This window comes from Panthera leo, chromosome B2, assembly GCF_018350215.1.
Source record: "Panthera leo isolate Ple1 chromosome B2, P.leo_Ple1_pat1.1, whole genome shotgun sequence".
NCBI classification, from domain to species: domain Eukaryota; kingdom Metazoa; phylum Chordata; class Mammalia; order Carnivora; family Felidae; genus Panthera; species Panthera leo.
The window spans coordinates 57,320,915-57,340,796 of record NC_056683.1 but is presented as its reverse complement, the minus strand read 5'-3'; the positions used below and the strand labels follow the sequence as shown (position 1 = coordinate 57,340,796).

The window sequence follows — 19,882 nt, the reverse complement described above, 5'->3', positions numbered from 1 at the left end:
TAAAAAAAAAAAAAAATGATCCTGTGCATTGTGACACATATAATGAGAGTAGAACTGCTTGCAAGGTATACTGGTAAGAAAACCTTGGTACTTATACAAAAACAAAAAAGGTCCAGAATGGATATATAGATTTGGGCTTTGTAATAAAGTAGGAAATGTTTGGAGTAATGAAAATTAGGAGAACACAGTTTAAGAAATTATTGAGGATGGCTGTTCCCGCCCAGTGTACTGATCTTCAAGTAACTTATAGTGTAGTTGGACAGACAGACACATATCCCACTAATGTGGTAAATGCTAGTAAAAAATACCCACCAAGTGCTTTGGAGTAATAGAAGCATTTAGCCCAAGTTCATGGAAGGTGTACAGAAGAATACCATGCACCAAGTATCAATCCCAGGGGAGCAAAAACATGGTACACTGGTTGCCAGGTCCAGGGAAAATCTCCAGACACTTCAACCTATTGTGTCTTGGTATCAGAGTCACACAAGGAAAAACCAAGAGTTAAGCACTGGAGGGAACAATACTTACTTTTTCTTTACTTATCTTTGTAGAAATACAGCAAGATCAGATCCAGTAGTTGCATCCATCTCTTGTGGCTAGCAAGTACCTCTCCTCCCACCCCAGCAGCTCACACAGGGCAGTTGACCTACAAGAAACCCTCTTGTGCTACAGCACATGGACCCTCAAATCCTTCCCCGTGCCCATGGAGTCTAAAGTACTGAAGACTGAGAGCATGCCCAAGGGCCCTTACATACACACTTAAGCAGAATGAAAGAACACTCATTGAGCTTGAAACAAGAATATCACACGAGGTAATACACCCAGTACAGGCTGTGTGGGCCCCCTTAGCTCTTGGTAAGGAAGGGTTCCAGGCCTGAGGCCATTCTTAAGCAACCTGGTGGGGTTGGGGGGTGAGGGGAGGGGCTTGAAAAATTGCATGCAAGAGATTGCCTTTCTCGACAGAAAGCCTATCAAATTTTTGGAAGGCATTATGAAAAAAACAACGTCTGATCTCATTCTTGAAAGAATTTCCCAAGTAAAGAGGAAGATTTGGGGAAAGTGTGTGCTAAGCAGAGGGAAGAGCTCAGTAAAAAAGCGTGAAGTGTAGGAATTACACATGGTTCAATATGTCACTGAAGGCACTGAAGAAAGAAGTAAGAATTTGGTTTATGGTAGGAGAATATGAGGTTGAAAGTTTGTAAGAGCAAGAAGAAGAAACTAGACTTTAAAAGGGATGAGTTGGTTGGTATGTGCACCTGAAAGATGCCAGGTAGACTGAGAGCATTATAAGATTCAGATCAGAGTGGATAAAAGCCAGCATTAGTCTTAAAATCATCCAGAAAGTATGTAGATTCATAGAACGTCTGGGACAGGTTAACCAGCAATGTCCTAAAGTTACTGCTTTTATTCATAGGGAATGTAGTTTCTGAGAGGTTCCAGATCTGCTGCTAACTAGCTGTGATGACTTTGTGGTTCTCAGTTCCTTTATCTCTAAAGTAAAACTGATATTAAATTAAATGATTTCTTTTTAATCTCCTAAAATCCAAAATGTAGATTCAATAGTTACACTTCCATTTTCTCTTCTATCATGTAGTAATTAATACTACAATATAATTCATTTTTTAAATTTTTTTATTTAAGAGACAGAGAGCATGTGCATGAACAGAGGAGAGAGGCAGAGGGAGAGAGAGAGAATCTTAAGCAGGCTCCATGCACAGCACAGAGCTGGACACAAGGCTCAGTCACATGACCCTGGGATCATGACTTGAACCAAAATCAAGAGTCGGCAACTCAACCAACTGAGCTACCAAGGCACCCCTAGCTGTATCAAGTAGCTTGATATATACTTTTAGTTAATTTGATTAACAACTAAAGAAAAATAAAATCATTGAGATTGTGGGAAAAGATGTTATTTAAATTTTAAATAGAACATATCTTCAATATTTATGCTCAACACCTTGTTCATTTTTCAAAGGCCAACACAAATACCTTTTATTTGCCTTTTAGTTAAGGTCCTCTCAGTTTAGGCCACTTAATAGTTTGTGTATATTCTGGGGCACCTGGGTGGCTCAGTCAGTTAAGGATCCAACTTTGGCTTAGGTCATGATCTCCCAGTCTGTGAGTTTGAGCCCCTCGTCGGGCTCTGTGCTGATAGCTGGGAGCCTGGAGCCTGCTTCAGATTCTGTGTCTCCCTTTCTCCCTGCCCCTACCCTGTACATGCTCTGTTTCTCTCTGTCTCAAAAATAAATAAACATTTAAAAAATTTTTGAAAATAGTCTGTATATATTCTTATTATACTACATGTTCAACATCAAGAAATAAAACTATATTGACATTTCCCTAGAACAAGGTAGTGTGTTTATATATTTGAAGCTTAAATTAATATCTAACTGGTCCTTATGCCTGCAGATGCTGCATCCCTGGTAGGCCCTTGTTCTATCAATTTGTTTCCAGGTCAACATTTTGCATTTTATTGTAATCAGTGAAATAGCATCCTGACTTACCTGCCCTCCCAGTGTCAGTTTTAAAGAAGAATAAAGCAATTAAGTGCATAATTATATTTGATTAGCAAAGAGTAAGAAAACAACCTTTTGTGCCAAATATAAAAGGTGCCTCATCCTCTGTACCCAGATTTGATTTGCCCCCATACACCTCCCTTCCCTGCTAGTATTCAACACCCTGAAACTCTTGTTCTTGCACTTTTTGCACTTTTGAAAAATGTCAACACTCAATTTTATAGCATTTGATTTAACGCTTTTGGGGGCACTTTCAACCTTTCGTAATTTATAGTCATCTCCCAAAAATGTGTGATAGGCACAGTTAAGGTAGCAGTCAGAATAAAAGGTCAGTATATAGATTGAAGTGTTATAAGACAGCAATAAAGATAATGGACTAAAAAAAAATGCAAAGCAGAAACTAAGTTCTTTAACACCTCATCATCTCATTATCACCTCATTACCAAATTCCTAAAAGTTCATCATTTTGAAAATGTGCTATGTTGCAACTTGCATAACATTATTTATTCCTGGAATCCTCTAAATATTTAACACAGTGATCTAAATGATAACATCAAAATTTTTTCAGTGCACAATCATGTGGATAACATTCTCTTTTCTCTTTGTGCTTAGTCTGTACAGACTAGGGCATTTCCAACTGTGGCTTGATTTCATATTATCTTACCTAAAAAATGGAGAATAGGTCTTATATGTAAACAAGATATCTTAAAATAAAACTTAAAATAAGTCAAGTCTTAATCTTATAAAATGTACTCAAAAGAAAACTCAATGTTCCTTAAAATCAAAGGTTTAAGATTGCCTTTGTGTGATCCATGCCAATAAATATGAAGGTATTTTCTTTTGGTCAATAAAAAGCATATAAATTATTTAGACACTATTAAATGAAGGCATAACAAAAGTCTTGAGCATCAAGTTTCCTTTTTTTCACCCTAGAAAGAAAGAATCTCAAATGCTAACTTTTAAGTTCCTTTATAGGTCTTGAAGTCATTCCATGTGAGAGATGTTTCATCTGAAGACAGCTCAGTTTGAAAAGATTGCCAGTCACTCATTTTGTGTTCAACAAATATTTGATATATCATTCACTATCCACCATTCACATTGGAAGAAAAATATTCCCTCCAAGCAGTACAATCATAACCAATGCTTACATCAAAAATAAGTTGAAGAGACTCAGTTCAGTATAAAGACTCTCTTTTTACTCCCAAAGTGGGTCAGGTTCTTGTAGTGGAACTATTGTGGAAGAATGGAAACCAGGTCACCAGAAATGGGTATCGTAATCATCTAGGAACCTGTTAAAAAATATACAGGCCCATTTCCTGTGCCTATGGATCTGAAGTTTTGACAAATTTTCATTTCCCCATGGCAATTCTGATGAGAAACTAATTTTAAGAACTACTAATCTAAACTAAAACCTTACTAAGATATAGTCATGTCTTATTTGTTTCTCTGTCTTCGAAGCCACTGTATGACTGGTTCATGTCAGGACTTCATAACTATTACTGAATATTTGAATGTAAAGTGAATGGTATCAATGTGTCAAAGAAAAAAGAAATTAGTTCTGGCCATGGGTATCATTGAGAAGGTGGCATTGAAGTAGTACTTAAACTATAAGAATCTTTAGTTCTCTACCTAAAAAGAATGGTGCCCTGAAAATAGGTTTTTATGGAGCAACCACAGAACAATGGACAGATATTTTTGGATTGGAGAACTTCCAGCCTTGCAACTCATACCACAAAAGAAGCAGCCTACTTGGCCAGCAACCTAGGTCCTCCCTAATGCTACTGAATTACTCCTAGGTTATCAGTGCCTCATGGAATATATGTGTCACCACTGCACCGTCAAGAAAGCTTAATTGCTATTTATAAAACATATAATTTGTGATTAAGATATTGGAAGATATTAGATTTCCATTTAAAAACTGCACTTAAATTGGTGTTAATTTAGCCATGTAATTTAGCATGAGACCCAAATGGAAAGAAAGAGGCAAATACAAATTTAATAAAAATGGAAGTGCTCCACACAGACAATAGAGTATTTCTTCACAAGACCAAGGACTGAGAACTTTAAAATATATTATTTTCACAACAGCTGATAAAGTAACTTAATATGCAATTTCTACCAACAAAATTCCTATTTTCCAGAGAAAATAATATTTTTACGAAAGAAAAACTTGTCTTCTCCAGGAATGTTTGCAATATAGATTGATCTTTCACTATGTTAATGAAGTGATTTGATAACTTAAATGTAAAAATGTGTCCAAAGTATTCTTTATTGACCCACCTAAAGTTTCAAAAATCAGGTTTTGATGGACTATCCAAAAAACAAACTTGACATGAAAGAAGCCTTTGCATTCTTAATGCTTGCAAAACTGATCTATGTTTTTGCTTACCAGGAACCAAACTAGGTCAAGATCTGTGTGTGTGTGTGTGTGTGTGTGTGTGTGTGTGTGTGTGTGTGTGTATGTGTGTGTGTGTGTGTGTGTGTGTATATGTATATATATATATACACACACACACACACACATATATGTGTGTGTGTGTGTGTGTGTGTGTATATTCTCAAGAGTCTACTCAATGAATTTTTGAATGTGTATACACCCATGTAACCACAGCCCAGATCAGGATATATAATATATCCAACTCCCAGGAATACTCCCTTGTGCCCCCTCCCAGTCCATTTTTTCTCTCACAAGTTAATCACTGTCCTGTCAGGAGATTTTATTAGTAAAATTAAAAAGAAGTGGAGTGTTGTCAGTAAAAGAAAGCTCTAGTTCGAAATTCCAGATATTTATGTCTTCTTTTCATTTACCTTGAAGAAACTGTGCATGTATCTCTTTAGTAGTAGGAGCACTTCAGGAGATTGCTTGAGGTATGTATTCTTAAAAGAAAAAACATCACATTCTCTATTTTGTTATCTCACCCTGAAAACACGTAGAATTTTTGTTGTTGTTATTTCCTTCAACACACATTTATTCAGGAACCATTACATGCCAGCCATTGTTCTAGACTCTGGGAACACAAGTCTCTGTTACAGACCAAAGATTCTGCTCTCCTGGAGCTTCCATTCTAGGTAGTAAAGTGATCTATAAATTTATAATGAGTACTCAAATAAATTTATAAGGAAATAAATAGGAATATTTCAAATGTGATCAGTTGTAGTAAACATATTAAGAGTGATGATAGAGCAACGCCTGGGTGGCTCAGTAGGTTAAGCTTCCAACTCCAGCTTAGGTTGTGATTTCACAGTTCGTGAGTTCAAGCCTTGCATCCGGGCTCTGCACTGTCAGGATTAGAATTCTCTGTCTCCCCCTCTCTCTCTGTCCCTCCCTAACTCGTGCTTTCCCTCTCTCAAAATAAATAAAAACTTTAAAAATTAAAAAATTAAAAAAGAGTGATGATAGAGATGGACATTCTGGGGGCAACATTCATTTCAAGGATAGTCTCCTTTCAGGACATAACATTTCAGCTAAAATGATTTCACTTAATGATGAAAAGGCATCAGCCATGCAAAGATCATACAAAAGGGGAAGATGGTTCTAGGCAGAGCACAAAGGGCTTAAGTGGGGAGCATGCAGAAGGTTTGCAAAACAGAAAGATTGGGATCAAAGCTTGGGTCCCCCCCAAAAAATAGAGGTTGTATCACAGTCTTATGTACAGGCAGTGTTTTGGAGGTGATTGAAAAGAGTAAGTAAAGGACTGGGGACAGAATGGGCAAGGGAAGGTCAATGGAAAGGAAGTTATCAAGTCACAGCTCTCAGTGACTCAGGACTCAATTCTGCAGGGACCTCCTGAAAAGCCTGCACAAGGTCTGCAAGAAATATTCACCTACAGGGTGAAAGGTGGAACCATTGAGACCACCATTGTTTGAGATTGTCCCATGGGGCATTAACCTTGCTCTTTCAGACAGTGTTTTCATGGGGGTAGAAAGGGTCTATGAGAAGTCCTCAGTCCAAGGCAAAAATGATTTATACTCTTCTCATGGTGAAAAGTAGAGTGTGTTTAGTATGAGTTCCCTGGGAACTGTACATTAGAGACACATCTGAAGTCAGTTGAGCCCAGGGATTTGACATACTACACTAAGGGCAGGTGAAGCAGGTGCATAGTGATTAGGTGGAAAGAGGTGAGTCAGAGAGGAAAGCAAGGACCAGATCACATCCAGCCCTATGGGTCCTTGTAAAAAAAAAATTAGATTTTATTCCAAATGTAGTAGGAGGCCATTGCTTTAAAAACTAAGGAGTAGTGTGACTGACTGGTGGCTGAATGAGCCCATTGAACAAAGAAAGGTGGACACTATGCCATGTATGATGTTTAGTCAGGATTCCTTTTACACTTTTCCTTGATCAACTGATAGGGAAAAAAATCACACTATTATGTAACTGAAATGTTGAATATATTTTGATATAAGATCTGAGACATCCTTGCATGATCTAGCTTCTGCCTAGTTCTTCAAATCCTCTCCCTTTTTCTGACCTCTAAGCATAATGGCTGCTTTTGGGTCCTGAGATGTGTCAGGCTTTCTCTCATATCCTGGCCTTCATACATGTTGTTCACTGTTTGAAACACTCTGCAATTTTCACCTAGCCCAATTCCTTATTTTTTGTATTTCAGTTTAATTACTAATTCCATGGAAAAGTCCCCTCTGCCTACCATCTAAAAGAATCCCCCTGTTGTCCTCTCCTGTAGTACCATGTGATATTCTTTCTCAGCACTTAATGTAATTTATAATTTTATACCCAATAGTTCAATTCCTATCTCCCCATTTAGATTGCAAATTCAATACAAAATGGGACTGTATCTGTTTTATTCACTCCAGTGTTACAGGGCCTAGCAGTACCTGGCATAGAAAAGTCCAGTAAATGTTTGTTGAAAATGAATGAATGATTCAAGGTAAAGGTGAACTAGCTCTAGTTCAGGCATGGCAAATGGCCCTTTGCCCCTCACGAAGGCCATGGAACACCTTCAAGGAACTTTAGTGCAAAACCAAACACAATGTGACATCACTGCTTTTGGCAAATGGTGTATCTGTGAAAAATATCTGTATGAAGCTGTTTATTGGAGACTTGAGTGACACCTTCTGTAATAAAACAAGGAATCCCTTAAGCAGTCTGTTTTATGCATTATCATTTACCTTTATACCTAAGGAGTCACTAACAATACTTTTGATAATAAGTGACTCCTGAATAACTTCCAGATTAGCAAGTTCTCTTTTGTTCTTTTTTAGAACAAGATAACTTGATTTTTGATATCAGAGGTTGAAAGTAGCTGCAGAATTTTTCAATTCAAAGGTCTAGTGCATCTCTTCTTTCTAGTGTGAAAGTCTAAATCCACTTCAGAGAAGTGCTGGCATAGGATTAAAATAAATTGTGTCCTGTCTTTAAAAATTCTATAGAATAATCGACCTTCCTAAATCCCAAGGATAGCAATAGCTTCCTACATAAGATTAAAGTAGCAAACAACTCTTTGTCCCTTGACCTGCATTTTTGGTGCCTATTTTATTTTAATTAGATTTAAAACAACTAAGATAAATCAAGATTTTTCTACCCCATTTTACAGGTTAGCATAAATAAAACTTAGGTCAAAAATTCACCTCTATTATATAATATCTCCTCCATACTGTCTAGTATTTTGTATGTATGTACCATGGAGAGGAAAGAAGAGAGATTAACTTTAAATGAAATGAGTTAAGAAATGAATTCAAGTTATTATTTAATAATTCTAAGAAATAGGTATTTAAACTTGTGTCCATTCAAATACAATTTTAAGTTGCATAGAAAATTTTAATTCAGTTTGAACTGATTGGAGAGTTTGCAACAACTGATAACTCATAATGTTAATTACCAGGAAATAAAACTTTTTTTTTTTTTTTACCAGGAAACAGTTTGAACCCATAAAACAAAACTTCAAATGATTCTTGCTAAAAAAATTTAAAGTTGCTTCTGGCATTCAGAGATCTGTTCTGTGCTATAGCCTGTCTCAGAAGAAGGTTTTCTGAACCCAATAGGTAATCCCTTTCCAAACCAGTTCTATTTCTGTGCTATGGTGAGCCTAGCGGTTTTGGATTTGTTGAGTGAAGCAATTTAGGAATTGCTTCCTGCAGATGGAGATGCATTTTATGGTGAATCATTGGAGCTTTAAAAATAACAAACTGCTGGAAAAGAGGCTTAAAATGATCCCCCAAATAGTGAAATCTTATCTAGCCCATCTGATAGAGCAATTGAGGGTAAAGAAACTAATTGAAACTATAGAAACAGCAGGAAAAGTTGACTGTTACTTTTTTTTTTATCCATTTAATGTAAAAGAAAATTGCCACATCTAATAGAGTGTCAAAATAATGTTAACTAGGTATAAATGCCTTTTAAAACTGTCCTTTACCATCCATAAGGTCACTGAACTGAGAAGCTTGCCTCCAGCCGAAACACCTTTTGATGAAGGCTGGCCATTGTACATGGTTTTCAAAGAAATAGCACAGTCCATTTTAACATCATGTCAACCGATTCCAAGAGATTTAGTCTTTTCCAGTGCAAAGAAGTTGAAAACTTAAACTTTTAATTGAAAAAGCCTGAAGCCACTTTCAACCTCTTGTATTTAAAACTCAAATTATCCCTTTCAGGATTAAAGAAAAAAAGAAGCCCACATATCAAAGGTAACAAAGCAGTGATTTATTATCAGTAGTTCTTTTTTCAGGAAAGCTGTTTTCAGTTCCCTGAGCTTTGTATCTCAGTTGTATCAACTTAACAGAAAATATTCTTCTGAGGTCACGCCTAAATATGTGTAAATTTGAACTCTAATGAAATGCGTTTTTAAGTAATACAGCAGTTAAAATAAAATAATTGCCTTTCCACTTCAGAATTAGTTTTAGGTGAGAATTCTTTATATTTAATTAGTACATTCAGCATAACAATAGACTAAGGGGAAAATATTATGACCCTAAACAGAGACCCCAGTTTGGGATAGTCCCTGTTTACTCCTGTTGCCCTGACACCCTTTCCAGTTTAACACTCATCAAAGATGTTTCATTTTATAAAATGCATCATCATCATCATCACGAGCACTTGCATGAAAATGAGCTGGGATGCTGTCTGTCCAGTGAGCTCTCTATCTCATAGACTTGGCTTCTCAGCCGTCCCCACGAAGCTAACCAAGTTGTCCTCAGGAAGAATAGCTATGTCATGTATGGTAATTGTATTCATAAAGGAATATTCATTTAAGCTTAGAACTCTGCCATACCATGTTTCCACACACATGAGTATCTTTCCAAGTAGTGATAACAAAAGGTATAATAGATAAAGACTTCTAGTGCAATCTTTCTTATTCTATTTATATGGTAAGTGGCTGGTCCAAATTATTTGGTCAAAAACCAAATTATTTTTTACAAACATAACTTATTTTGATACTACCTAACATATTCACTAGGATACCCATGGATGTTTCAAATAATACATGTGTAAAAATTACCTCATTATATTCTCCTCCTTCTTTCCAGATTTGTATTCTTTAGTTCTAAGAATGGCAGTTGTCCAAACCAGAAATCAGTCATCAAGTTAAATACATATTTTTCCTCTAACCATCTAGTAGATAATTTCTCTCCATGCCCACTTCCATTGACTTTATCTACACTTCTGCTTGGATTTGTTTTAATAATCTCCTCCCAACTGGCTTCTCTGCATATGATTCAGAGTCCAATAAGGAGACAGAAACCACACAGTAATTTAAGAATATTTAATATGAAGAATTATTAGCTAGTAACAGAGGATTAACTCCTAAATGATAGAGTACATTAGAAGTTTAGGTATAGCAAATGTAGCAAGTAAGTCCTACCTTTAGGGCTGGGGAAGAATAATCAAAGAAGGAACACATTTGGAAGACACACACCAGCTAGTATTTAGACCCCTTTGGAGAGCATGTGGTCATTGGATATAGAAAAGTCCACTGAGGTGCCACAGGCCAGGACTGGGAAAGAGGAATCTATCCAATGAGGGGCTGAAGAAACTTGCTGCGCAGCCACCTGCTGGGTTATTGCTGAAACTCACTGGGATGCCCTCCCCTGGGATGCTAGGAACTTCACTAAGAAACCACCCACAGGGCTGCTGCTAAACTTACTAGAATTTTGCTCACTGGGGACCTATGAAACTCTATTACAAGCCACCCACTAGAGAGCCAGCAGAACTTTCTGGAAAGCCACACTTGGGAGTACTGCTGACCTTGCTAAGAATCCACTCAGTGGGACACCTGAGTTTTGCAGGAAAGTCAGCTGGAACATAGGCTTAGTGGGAATTCACCTGAGGAGGTGCTGCTGAAACTTGCTGGGGTGAGCACCACTGGGTTTCCTGCACATGCCTCCAACAGGTGTTAAAAAAAAAAAAAAAGGAGGAAAAGGCATCATCTACGCTAGGAAGAGAAACCCCTTTTCTCAGTGTCACTCCAGTACATTTTCCACACCATAGCCCTAGAATGATAAATCTAAAACACAGTATGACTATTTCTTTGCCTAAAACTCCTTCAACGGGGTAAAAAGAAAGGATGGAAAAATGAGTGCAAAATGAGTGGGAAGTCAAGGCTTGATGTTGCTGACTGCAACTTTATCTGTAGAGTGTGATATAAAGTCATCTCATGTGAGTGTGGGACACAGGGCTTAGAGATTAGGAAAGATCTAAACAATCAGTTTGTAGAAGGAAAGGAGTCAAAGCCAAAATTAATGCAAACCTTCTGCCGAATGAATTGTGAATGTTATCTGGACTAACATAAATGTGTAAGATATGCTACAGGGAGGAAGCCACATGACTTGAAGGTCTACATTGGGTTTGGGACTGAGGAAATAATCTCTTGTATAATGGGTAAATGTTGAGTGGCAAATTTTATATTGTTCCCTATAATTGTATAGCAAACCTTATATCTGGACCTCAGAACTATAAGCTAAATATACCATGTGGTTCAAGGGGTGGGCATTAAACATCTTTTTAGTCAATAGTCTCTGATCTGTATTATTCAGAACATTGACTCAGTATAAGGAGGTTTGGGACAGTTCCACATGTTCCCTCTTTGTGCTAAGTGGCAGACCCAAACTGTAGTGTGAGAGCAAACCTGACAAATCAACATATTTAGAGGCAAGTCCTCTAAATTTCTTGCTTTTCCCCCACCAAAATTAGAGTATAAAGACCTGATGAGGGGCACCTGGGTGGCTCAGTGGGTTAAGCATCTGACTCTTGGTTTCAGCTTAGGTCATGATCTCACAGTTTTGTGAGTTCCAGCCCCACAATGGGCTGTGTGCTGACAGTGCAGAGCCTGCATTGGATTCTCTCTCTCTCTCTGTCTCTCTCTCTCTCTCTCTCTCTCTCTCTCTCCCTCTCTCCCTCTCTCTTCCCCTCCACCACTCGTGCTATCTCTCTTTCAAAAAAATAAATAAAATAAATAACCTTAAAAAAAAAAGACTTGATGAAAGGGAGGACCTGGAATAAGTGAGAAATTAAGATAAATTAAATTTCTTGGTGCAAATTGAGTGTAGGAATATAGTAACATTCATAAAGAATGTTTTAGTGTTTATAAATGTGTATCTTTACTATTCCTTATGTGTGTGCAGAATAAATCCCTCCCCCAGCAATTTTGTAGATATTTCTTAATATCAGAAAAGAACAATCATCAACACTGTATGCGCTGTTTCCACCTCCCTGGCAACAGTTGAATTCACCATGGAAACAGTTGAGTAGAAATTGTATGTATGTGAACATTAGTGAGGTCAAGGGAATGGGTGAAACAGCACTTTGTTGGCTTAAATATTTTAAAAGAATTTTTGTTTCTTTTTAGGAGGAGTTAAAACTGCATTTTAAAAGCTTATACCAACTCTTCTAGTCTTAAATAGCCTCCAAATAGGCACATTATCGTCACAGGAAATTATCTGAGAACTCCAGAGCTTCATAAGCACTGCATTTACTGATTCTGTTATATTAAATCCTACCCAAATTGCCCTTACAGTGCAGGGGAGTGGAGACTGGCTAATTTTGCAATGAACACGAAATAAGAAAATCTATTATAAAATTGTTGCTTGGTCACAAAGTCTAATCTTAAAACCCTGAGATTTGTTTTTAATTGGGGGAGGTAATTTTAAACGTTGAAATGCTACAATAATTCAACAATTATTAATGCATCCTTTTATTTTTATTTTATTTTTAATGTTTATTTATTTTTGAGAGAGACAGAGTGTGAGGAAGGGAGGGGCAGAGAGATAGGGAGACACAGATTCTGAAGCAGGCTCCAGGCTCTGAGCATCAGCACAGATCCCGATGCGGGGCTCAAACTCACCAACCGTGAGATCATGACTTGAGCTGAAGTCAAATGCTAATCCAACTTAGCCACCCGGGCATGCCCCGATGCATCCTTTTATTTTCTCACCCATTGACACCCTCTACCTCATGCTTTTTTCCCAACCCGCTTCTCTTTGTGCCAGATTTGTTTCTCTTGCTCTTATCCCACCATTAACTGATTCAGATTCAATTAATTGTGTGTTTCATCCATGCCCACCTCCTTTCTGTAACATGTAACGAGCAGCTCATCATTGCCAAGTACTATGCAAGGCACATTCTCATGCATATCCCATTTAAATTATTTAGATTATGGCCACTTTTGCCATGTTAGCTCCCTGTCTGGGGTTTAATATTTTTTGAGGTTCCTCCCTTGGAAGCAAAGCTTTAACTCCATTTCAGAAGGACTAGTGGTTCCCACGGTAAAAGAAATGGAAAAGATATCTCTTCCTGGGAAGGAAATTTCTGATCATCCTTCTCCACCAATGAAGAACATTTTACAAAGTGAACCATGGCGTTAAGAGAGAGAAGGAAGGGTAGGGGAAGAGAGATTATAACATAAATTCAATCTCCCTTCACAAAATATCCACAGGATTGAATTGGACAGATCCTAGAACATGAGGAGACAAAAATATTTTATATTGTTGTGAATTACCCTTATTTTGTGTATTATCTCTTTACATGTGATTCTATAACTTTTATTATTGCTCATATCCTTTTTCAACTTCTTTGTTTCTACCCTTAATAAAATCTTTTTAATCAAAGATAAAAGCCCCTAAAGCTGAAGGACATTTTCCCTGAGCTCTCCATCTGAGGGTATATTATATAGACTATGTTTCTTTAAGTTCACTTTCTAGGCCGCCTTAAGATAATTTTGGCTTTGCATTTTTTTTCTATTATTTTCACATTTGGCTACTTTCAAAAAGAAAAAATGAAAAATGTCAAATATGATGGCGTGCCTTACCTCAAGAAATAACATCGTTGTAGGCACCTCTGTCCTAGAGGCAAACTATCTATGGATGTTGCAACACAGATTCTCCACACAGAGCTGACAACTCATTTGAAAGAAGTTCAACAGTGTTAACAAGACTGGGGGTTGGGCCAGGGGGTTCATGGGTATTGCTTTATAATCAGCAGACTCATTGTGGTGCCAGAAATTCATGAAAAAGGAAGGAAAGTTCCATTTGAACCACAGCTACTTGGGATCTCATTTGCATTCTTAAGCCGGTGCTGTGGTGCTATAAATAGAAGAGCCTATACATAGAGATGGGTTATTTCTGCCAATAGTGATTTTATTTTTTAGAAGCATCTAGAGACATTATTCATAAGGACTCATTTCTGTTCACTTTCCTGCAGAGAATTTCCCTCTCTTGACACTGTGGGTGGTCAACTTTGAAATCTACTAATGATCCATTAGATACAAAGAATGCAGGAAGAGATATTTATTTTTTTTAAGTTAATACATGCAGGAGTCCTTTTAGTTGTAGAAAATTTTCAGGCATCTGGCTGTTATGTAAATAGGGGCATCCTTTTCAAGCCAGCATCTTTTGATTTTTTTAATCAGCTGAATTTTCTAAAGATAATTTTTAATACCCATAGAAACTTAACGACAGTCATTTGATATGCTAACCATATTGTGACTTGTAATTGAGTATGCTATAATAGTTACAGTGCCAAAATATACAGATGTTTGCATACACTTAGATAGGTAGTATTTTTTTAACTAAGCTTTAAAATGACTGACTGAATGTTTTCCTACTTCGTGTTGTTGTTAAGTGTAATATACATGCATATATATGCATATAATATACATACATAATATACATACATAAAGTAGACCCTGTATGGCACTAGTAAAATAAAAACCCTCTAATCGTTGTACTTTAGTGGATAAATATTGTATTTTCAGATATATGTTAGTCAAAAGCTAAAATGTAGCCCCAAAGGAGAAAATTACAATGTCCTGGCATCCTGCTAAAGACCCAGTAGTAACTAATGCCCATCAAGCTTTTACTTTGGTGAGAAAATTTGTCTCAAGGGAGCTGACTTTTGCAGGAAGTAAGCTATGCAGGATCACATGATGACATTTTTAAAACACAGAATCACGGGCATCACTCTACATCTCCTAAATCAAAATCTCAGAAGCAAGGGCAGCACAGGAATCTGCATTTTAAAAGCCATGGGGAGATTCACTGGTAACATTCTGTGGTGCCAGTCCACAGAGCAGCTTTTAGAAGCTATTGACATTTGAATCCACATATTACAGAGCTAAGGCCTTAAAATCCTTGCTCACTGCCTAAATTCCCTTTTCACATACCTGTGCTGTGTTTTACAAAGATTAGTTCGTGCACTTATGCTATCTTCCCAAACAAGAGCAGAGCAAGTATTTATTTATTTATTTATTCCATGGTACCTGGCTCTTTCCATGACATAGGTGTCCAGCAAATATTGGTTGACAGGAATTGGGATTACATTTGGTGTTATGGTTTACAGGTAAGAACTTCACTCAGAGGAAGACTTGCAAAAACAGTTTTCTATGTAGTTCACAGGTCTGTGAAGGGTAAGATTTTTAGAACTTTTTCAAATTAAAAAAGTGTATTACGTGTAAATATATTCTCCCATATCTAATTATACAGGGTCCAATAAGTTCACAGGAAGTTACAACATTTAAAGTAAACGGGGTCAAGGAGGGTGACGTTGTTTTAATCACTGGTTCCAAACATGGAAGGTTACCTGAGGTCCTTCAGGCTTAGGACACTTACTTTCTTGGTCAGCATTGCCAATTGCTTCAGGTTGTGGCGAGGTATCCTTTGAGTTAAGTTAACAGCAAACACATTTGACTTGCTAGTTTTTGAAGAAGTTGGGATTTAGTAATGGGATCTTTGGCAAGATCTGACTAGGAGAAGCCTTTGGGTCCAGGTGTAATGCAGCTGGTAGCAAAAATAGATTTTATTAAAACTATTGGTGAAATATCTGGCACTCCAGGAACTATTTTGGAACTTGAAGGTGCAATTTGAAGTGAAATGTATGGAGGCATCATCATCTCAGTTGGTTAAAGCTAACTCTTTCTAATGAATACCAAGATGGACAAGAGGGCTCTGGACACTTGCTCATGGTTAGCGAGATAAGGTGGTCTTCCCCTTCCGCAGAGCGTTTTCTATAGAATTTCCATTTCTCTCTCTGCTCTGTCTGCCTGCTGATGTACAGATGCACACAGTTAGTCATCTCCACATGAATTTATAACAACCAACTTCTTCCAACACCTGATGAAAGCAAAAAGGAAATGAGGCTTGATTGATCAATAGGACATGATTAAAATTAGTGCTTTCCTCGGTTTTTAACAGAAAAGTGTCTTTCCCGCATTTCAAATCTGGTTAGGTCTATATGATTAAAGCACTTATATCAATCAATATTTAGATTCGTTTGACTTCATATATGTGGCCTTCTCCTTTACTATAAAAAGACTAATTTGGTTTTTCCAGAATGCAGCTTTCAAGAGTTTTACACTCCAAGACTTTATCCCAGAATACAGATGCTTTATACTAAGCTTTCAATTCCAGGTTAGGTGAGTGGAGGTGAAATTACATGAGATTTATCCATGGCCGCAAAAACGTTAAGTTCCTAACTAACACTTTAAGTAACACCAGAAGGTGTGACTTTCCCCAGTGCTGTCACTGTACCTTCCAGGTTGTCTGGCTATGCTTTTACCACTATTCTCGGGTGAGAAGGAGGACCATTGGCTCAAGCGTCCTCAAAATTTTATTTTGTAATACAGCCCCAAAATAGAAGAGTTTTTTAGGGTGCTTTATAACCATCTTAGCGGCATTGATCCTTAATTTTGGACCATTTCTGAAAACCTGAGATTCTGTATTTGTCCACTCTATGTAAAATACTATGCAAGTTGCCATGAAAGTTATTGTGAAAAATAAGCACACTAACCCAATCAAAGAAGGGACGCAGAGACTTGGAGCACAGTGAAGGGAGGCTTCAATCAACGTTCTTGCCAGAGCAGGTGTCTGATGGACAGGCATACTTGAGGCAGTTACAGCAGGCAATTTATCTCCAAGCATGCAAGTCCCTCCCCTGATTCCTCATTGGCTGAGTCCTACAGAGATTACAGCCTTACCCTGAAGTTGCCTAAGCCCGTGTAAGGCAAAAAGTAGTCTGATTGGAACAAATGTACATTCCCTGAATTGCCACAGAGACTTCAGTTTTTTGGCCCATGCTCATTACAAAGCCCATGAGATGGAGAGGAGGAAGAAGAACCAGGAAGTGAAGTGTCTCAGGTTTTGGGACTCCATTGTGAGGGGAAGGAGGTCGCACATATTTCCAATAGGTTCTAAACCTATTGTTAACTAGACAGCACAGCTTGTATTTGGTATTTCTGAAAATGAGTCATCTCACTTATTTCTCATAGTTATAAAATGAGTAAATTATTCATCACCCGTGTTTGGCCTCTTAAGAGTCGAGAGAGCCTCTGAGGGTCTCAAGACCTCACCCGCCAAAGCTAGATTTACCTGTTATCTGATACATAAGTTCTTTCCATAGTGTTTTATCCCATTTCCCCAGTCCCTTACATTGGCACTACCAGGCATGAGCTCTCTATTCTCAGCCAGGCTCTCCCTTCTGAATGGGCAGGTGCCACAAGCAGCTACATGGCAACCTCAGCAGTAAAAGCCAGTCAGCTGTTTTGGCCCTGTGTTCACCCTGCACTCAATTGGTAGCATTGACACCAAGAGTGGGAGTCTGCCTTCCGCGTCAGTATAGACTAGGAATAGGGGAGGAGTGAATCTGCATAGGCAAGCTGGGGCTACCTTTACTGTTGATGTTTTTGTAATGTTTATTTATCTTTGAGAAACAGACACAGAGCACGAGCAGGGAAGAGGCAGAGAGACAGGTAGACACAGAATCTGAAGCAGGCTCCAGGGTCTGAGCTGTCAGCACCAAGCCTGCATCTCAAACCCACGAACCTTGATATCATGACCTAAGCCAAAGTCTGAGGCTCAACTGACTGAGCCACCCAGGCACCCCGAGCTACCTTTACTTTAAAAGGGGGAAAAAGGGGCACCTGGATGGCTCAGTTGGTTAAGCATCCAACTCTTGATTTTGGCTCAGGTCATGATCTCTAAGAGCACAAAGCCTTCTTGGGATCCTCTCTTTCCCTCTCTCTCTGGCCCTTTCCCAACCTCTCTCAAAAACAAAGGTTGGCAGGTGGAGGAAATAGATGCAGGGAAGGCAGAAGCACCAGATTCCTGGTCACCATCCCCTCTGGAGAAGGCATGCAGGTGGATGAGCACAGTTTTCAGCTCTGGTTTCACAGGCACCCGCAGCCTGGGGCCCTGGGAGTTGTTTAGTCATTATGCTCCCCACTGTGCCTTTCTTTGTGAGCTACCTCAAGGGTGGCTGTTGGAGGACTTCTCCTCAGTGGAGGAAGCTTATCACCAGCTTGAAATTCTCCTCAGGTTGCATCTAAGACGTTTTCTTCTAATAGACATTTGAAGCACTTTACTAAGGCAGCGCCACACATATTTAATGAAGTCCTAAAAAGGCACCTAGTGCGCAGTAAAAGGTGAGGTAAATCAAAAATAAAAATAGATGGCTTAAAATAGAATTCATGGCCTCAGGCAAACTATAAAGCTGCTAATCTGCTTTCAATGCGAAGTGCACAGCTACAAATACTTAACAGTTGAAAAACACTGAGAAAGGGAGAAGACAAGGTGCAGCTTTTATTTTATGTGTGTGTGTGCGCATGCGCGCACGCATGCATGCGAATGCACGCGCGAATCCACCTGTGTGTAAAGGATCATTGTTTTCTGTTTGGTTTTATAATTCCTTTTCCCTTTTCAGTGACAGTGAAAACTGGTTTTGTGAGTGTCCAAGGCTGTACTCAGGCAGGATGTGCCAGTTTGCAACCTGTGAAAACAGTCCATGTGGAAACGGTGCCACCTGTGTTCCTAAATCCAGGACAGATTCCCTTTGCCTCTGCCCTTATGGGAGGTCTGGGCTCCTCTGCACGGAAGGTAAGAGTATTTGATTATTAAGCATTGAGCACCGCAAAAGGAGATGAGGAACATAGAAGTCACTCACAGAAATCAAGGACAGCACCTGACTGATCAAATATGTCTAATCGTTTCCTTGGTTCTTTCCAAGTCAATTGAGACAAGACCTGTTAATGAGACTAATCCCTGAGCATGTATTTCTCACAGCCATCGTGTAATTACAAAGGAGGTAATGAGTTTACCCTGAGGTTAGTCTATGGAAAATCTCTGTAGTATAAAATCTCAAAGTCATTCTAATGCTCAGAGTAACAAGGAAAATCAGATGCAATACATGAAATCAAAATATTTGATGTCATTTTGGAAAACTGAGGCAACAATATTAACAGATCTCTGTATTGTAGACCAGTCATTTTTTGTTTAAAAACAATAAACCCCGTGATACAGTTATTATATAGCAAGAAACAAAATCACAAATAATATCCATGTGGCTCTCCTTCAGAAAATCCTAAATTACAAAAAGGTACAAGATGCTATAATATAAGATTGTTTTAGGAAGCAGCTTGCCAAAGAATGTAATGTTAGCTTTGATATACAGAAATAAATATCAATTTAAATCTTAATAGAAATAATTAAAAGTATTTGGCATTAATATTTTATCAAGTCAGGATAGGAATTGTTTCATCTTTATTTTCCCCACAAAAAGTTTTAAAAACAAAGTTTACCCCTTTGGTGCTAGTGGTATTTGTTACCAAATTCTGGAGTAAGTCTACCAAAATGAGCGCAGGTCCCTATGCCCCAGGTATACAACAAAACAAACAGATCTTACCTGCTCAGACTCATCAAAAAGTTGGAGCACCACACGCTGATATAACAGGTGTGAAAATTGAAATGAGTGAAAAAAGAATTCATAACTAAAAAGTATTGAAAGGAGGGAATTGAGACAACGGATTTTTATGTAGCTGGGAGAAGGGGAGTTAAGAAGTACTGAGTTTCATTCTCTATGTGGAAGGTTATATTAGAAGTTAGCCAAGTCATTTTGTAATAAGAAAAGGTATCATAGACTGGATGGAATT

General features: G+C 38.1%; 1 protein-coding gene across 1 annotated transcript in view; it reads left to right on the top strand.

The window, feature by feature from the left end:
* The window catches only part of EYS (eyes shut homolog), a 1,768,122-nt gene that overhangs the window by 1,615,196 nt on the left and 133,044 nt on the right, over positions 1–19,882 (top strand). Inside the window, 1 exon segment of the mRNA XM_042939126.1 lies at positions 18,658–18,830. Coding sequence (XP_042795060.1) covers positions 18,658–18,830 — 173 coding nt within the window.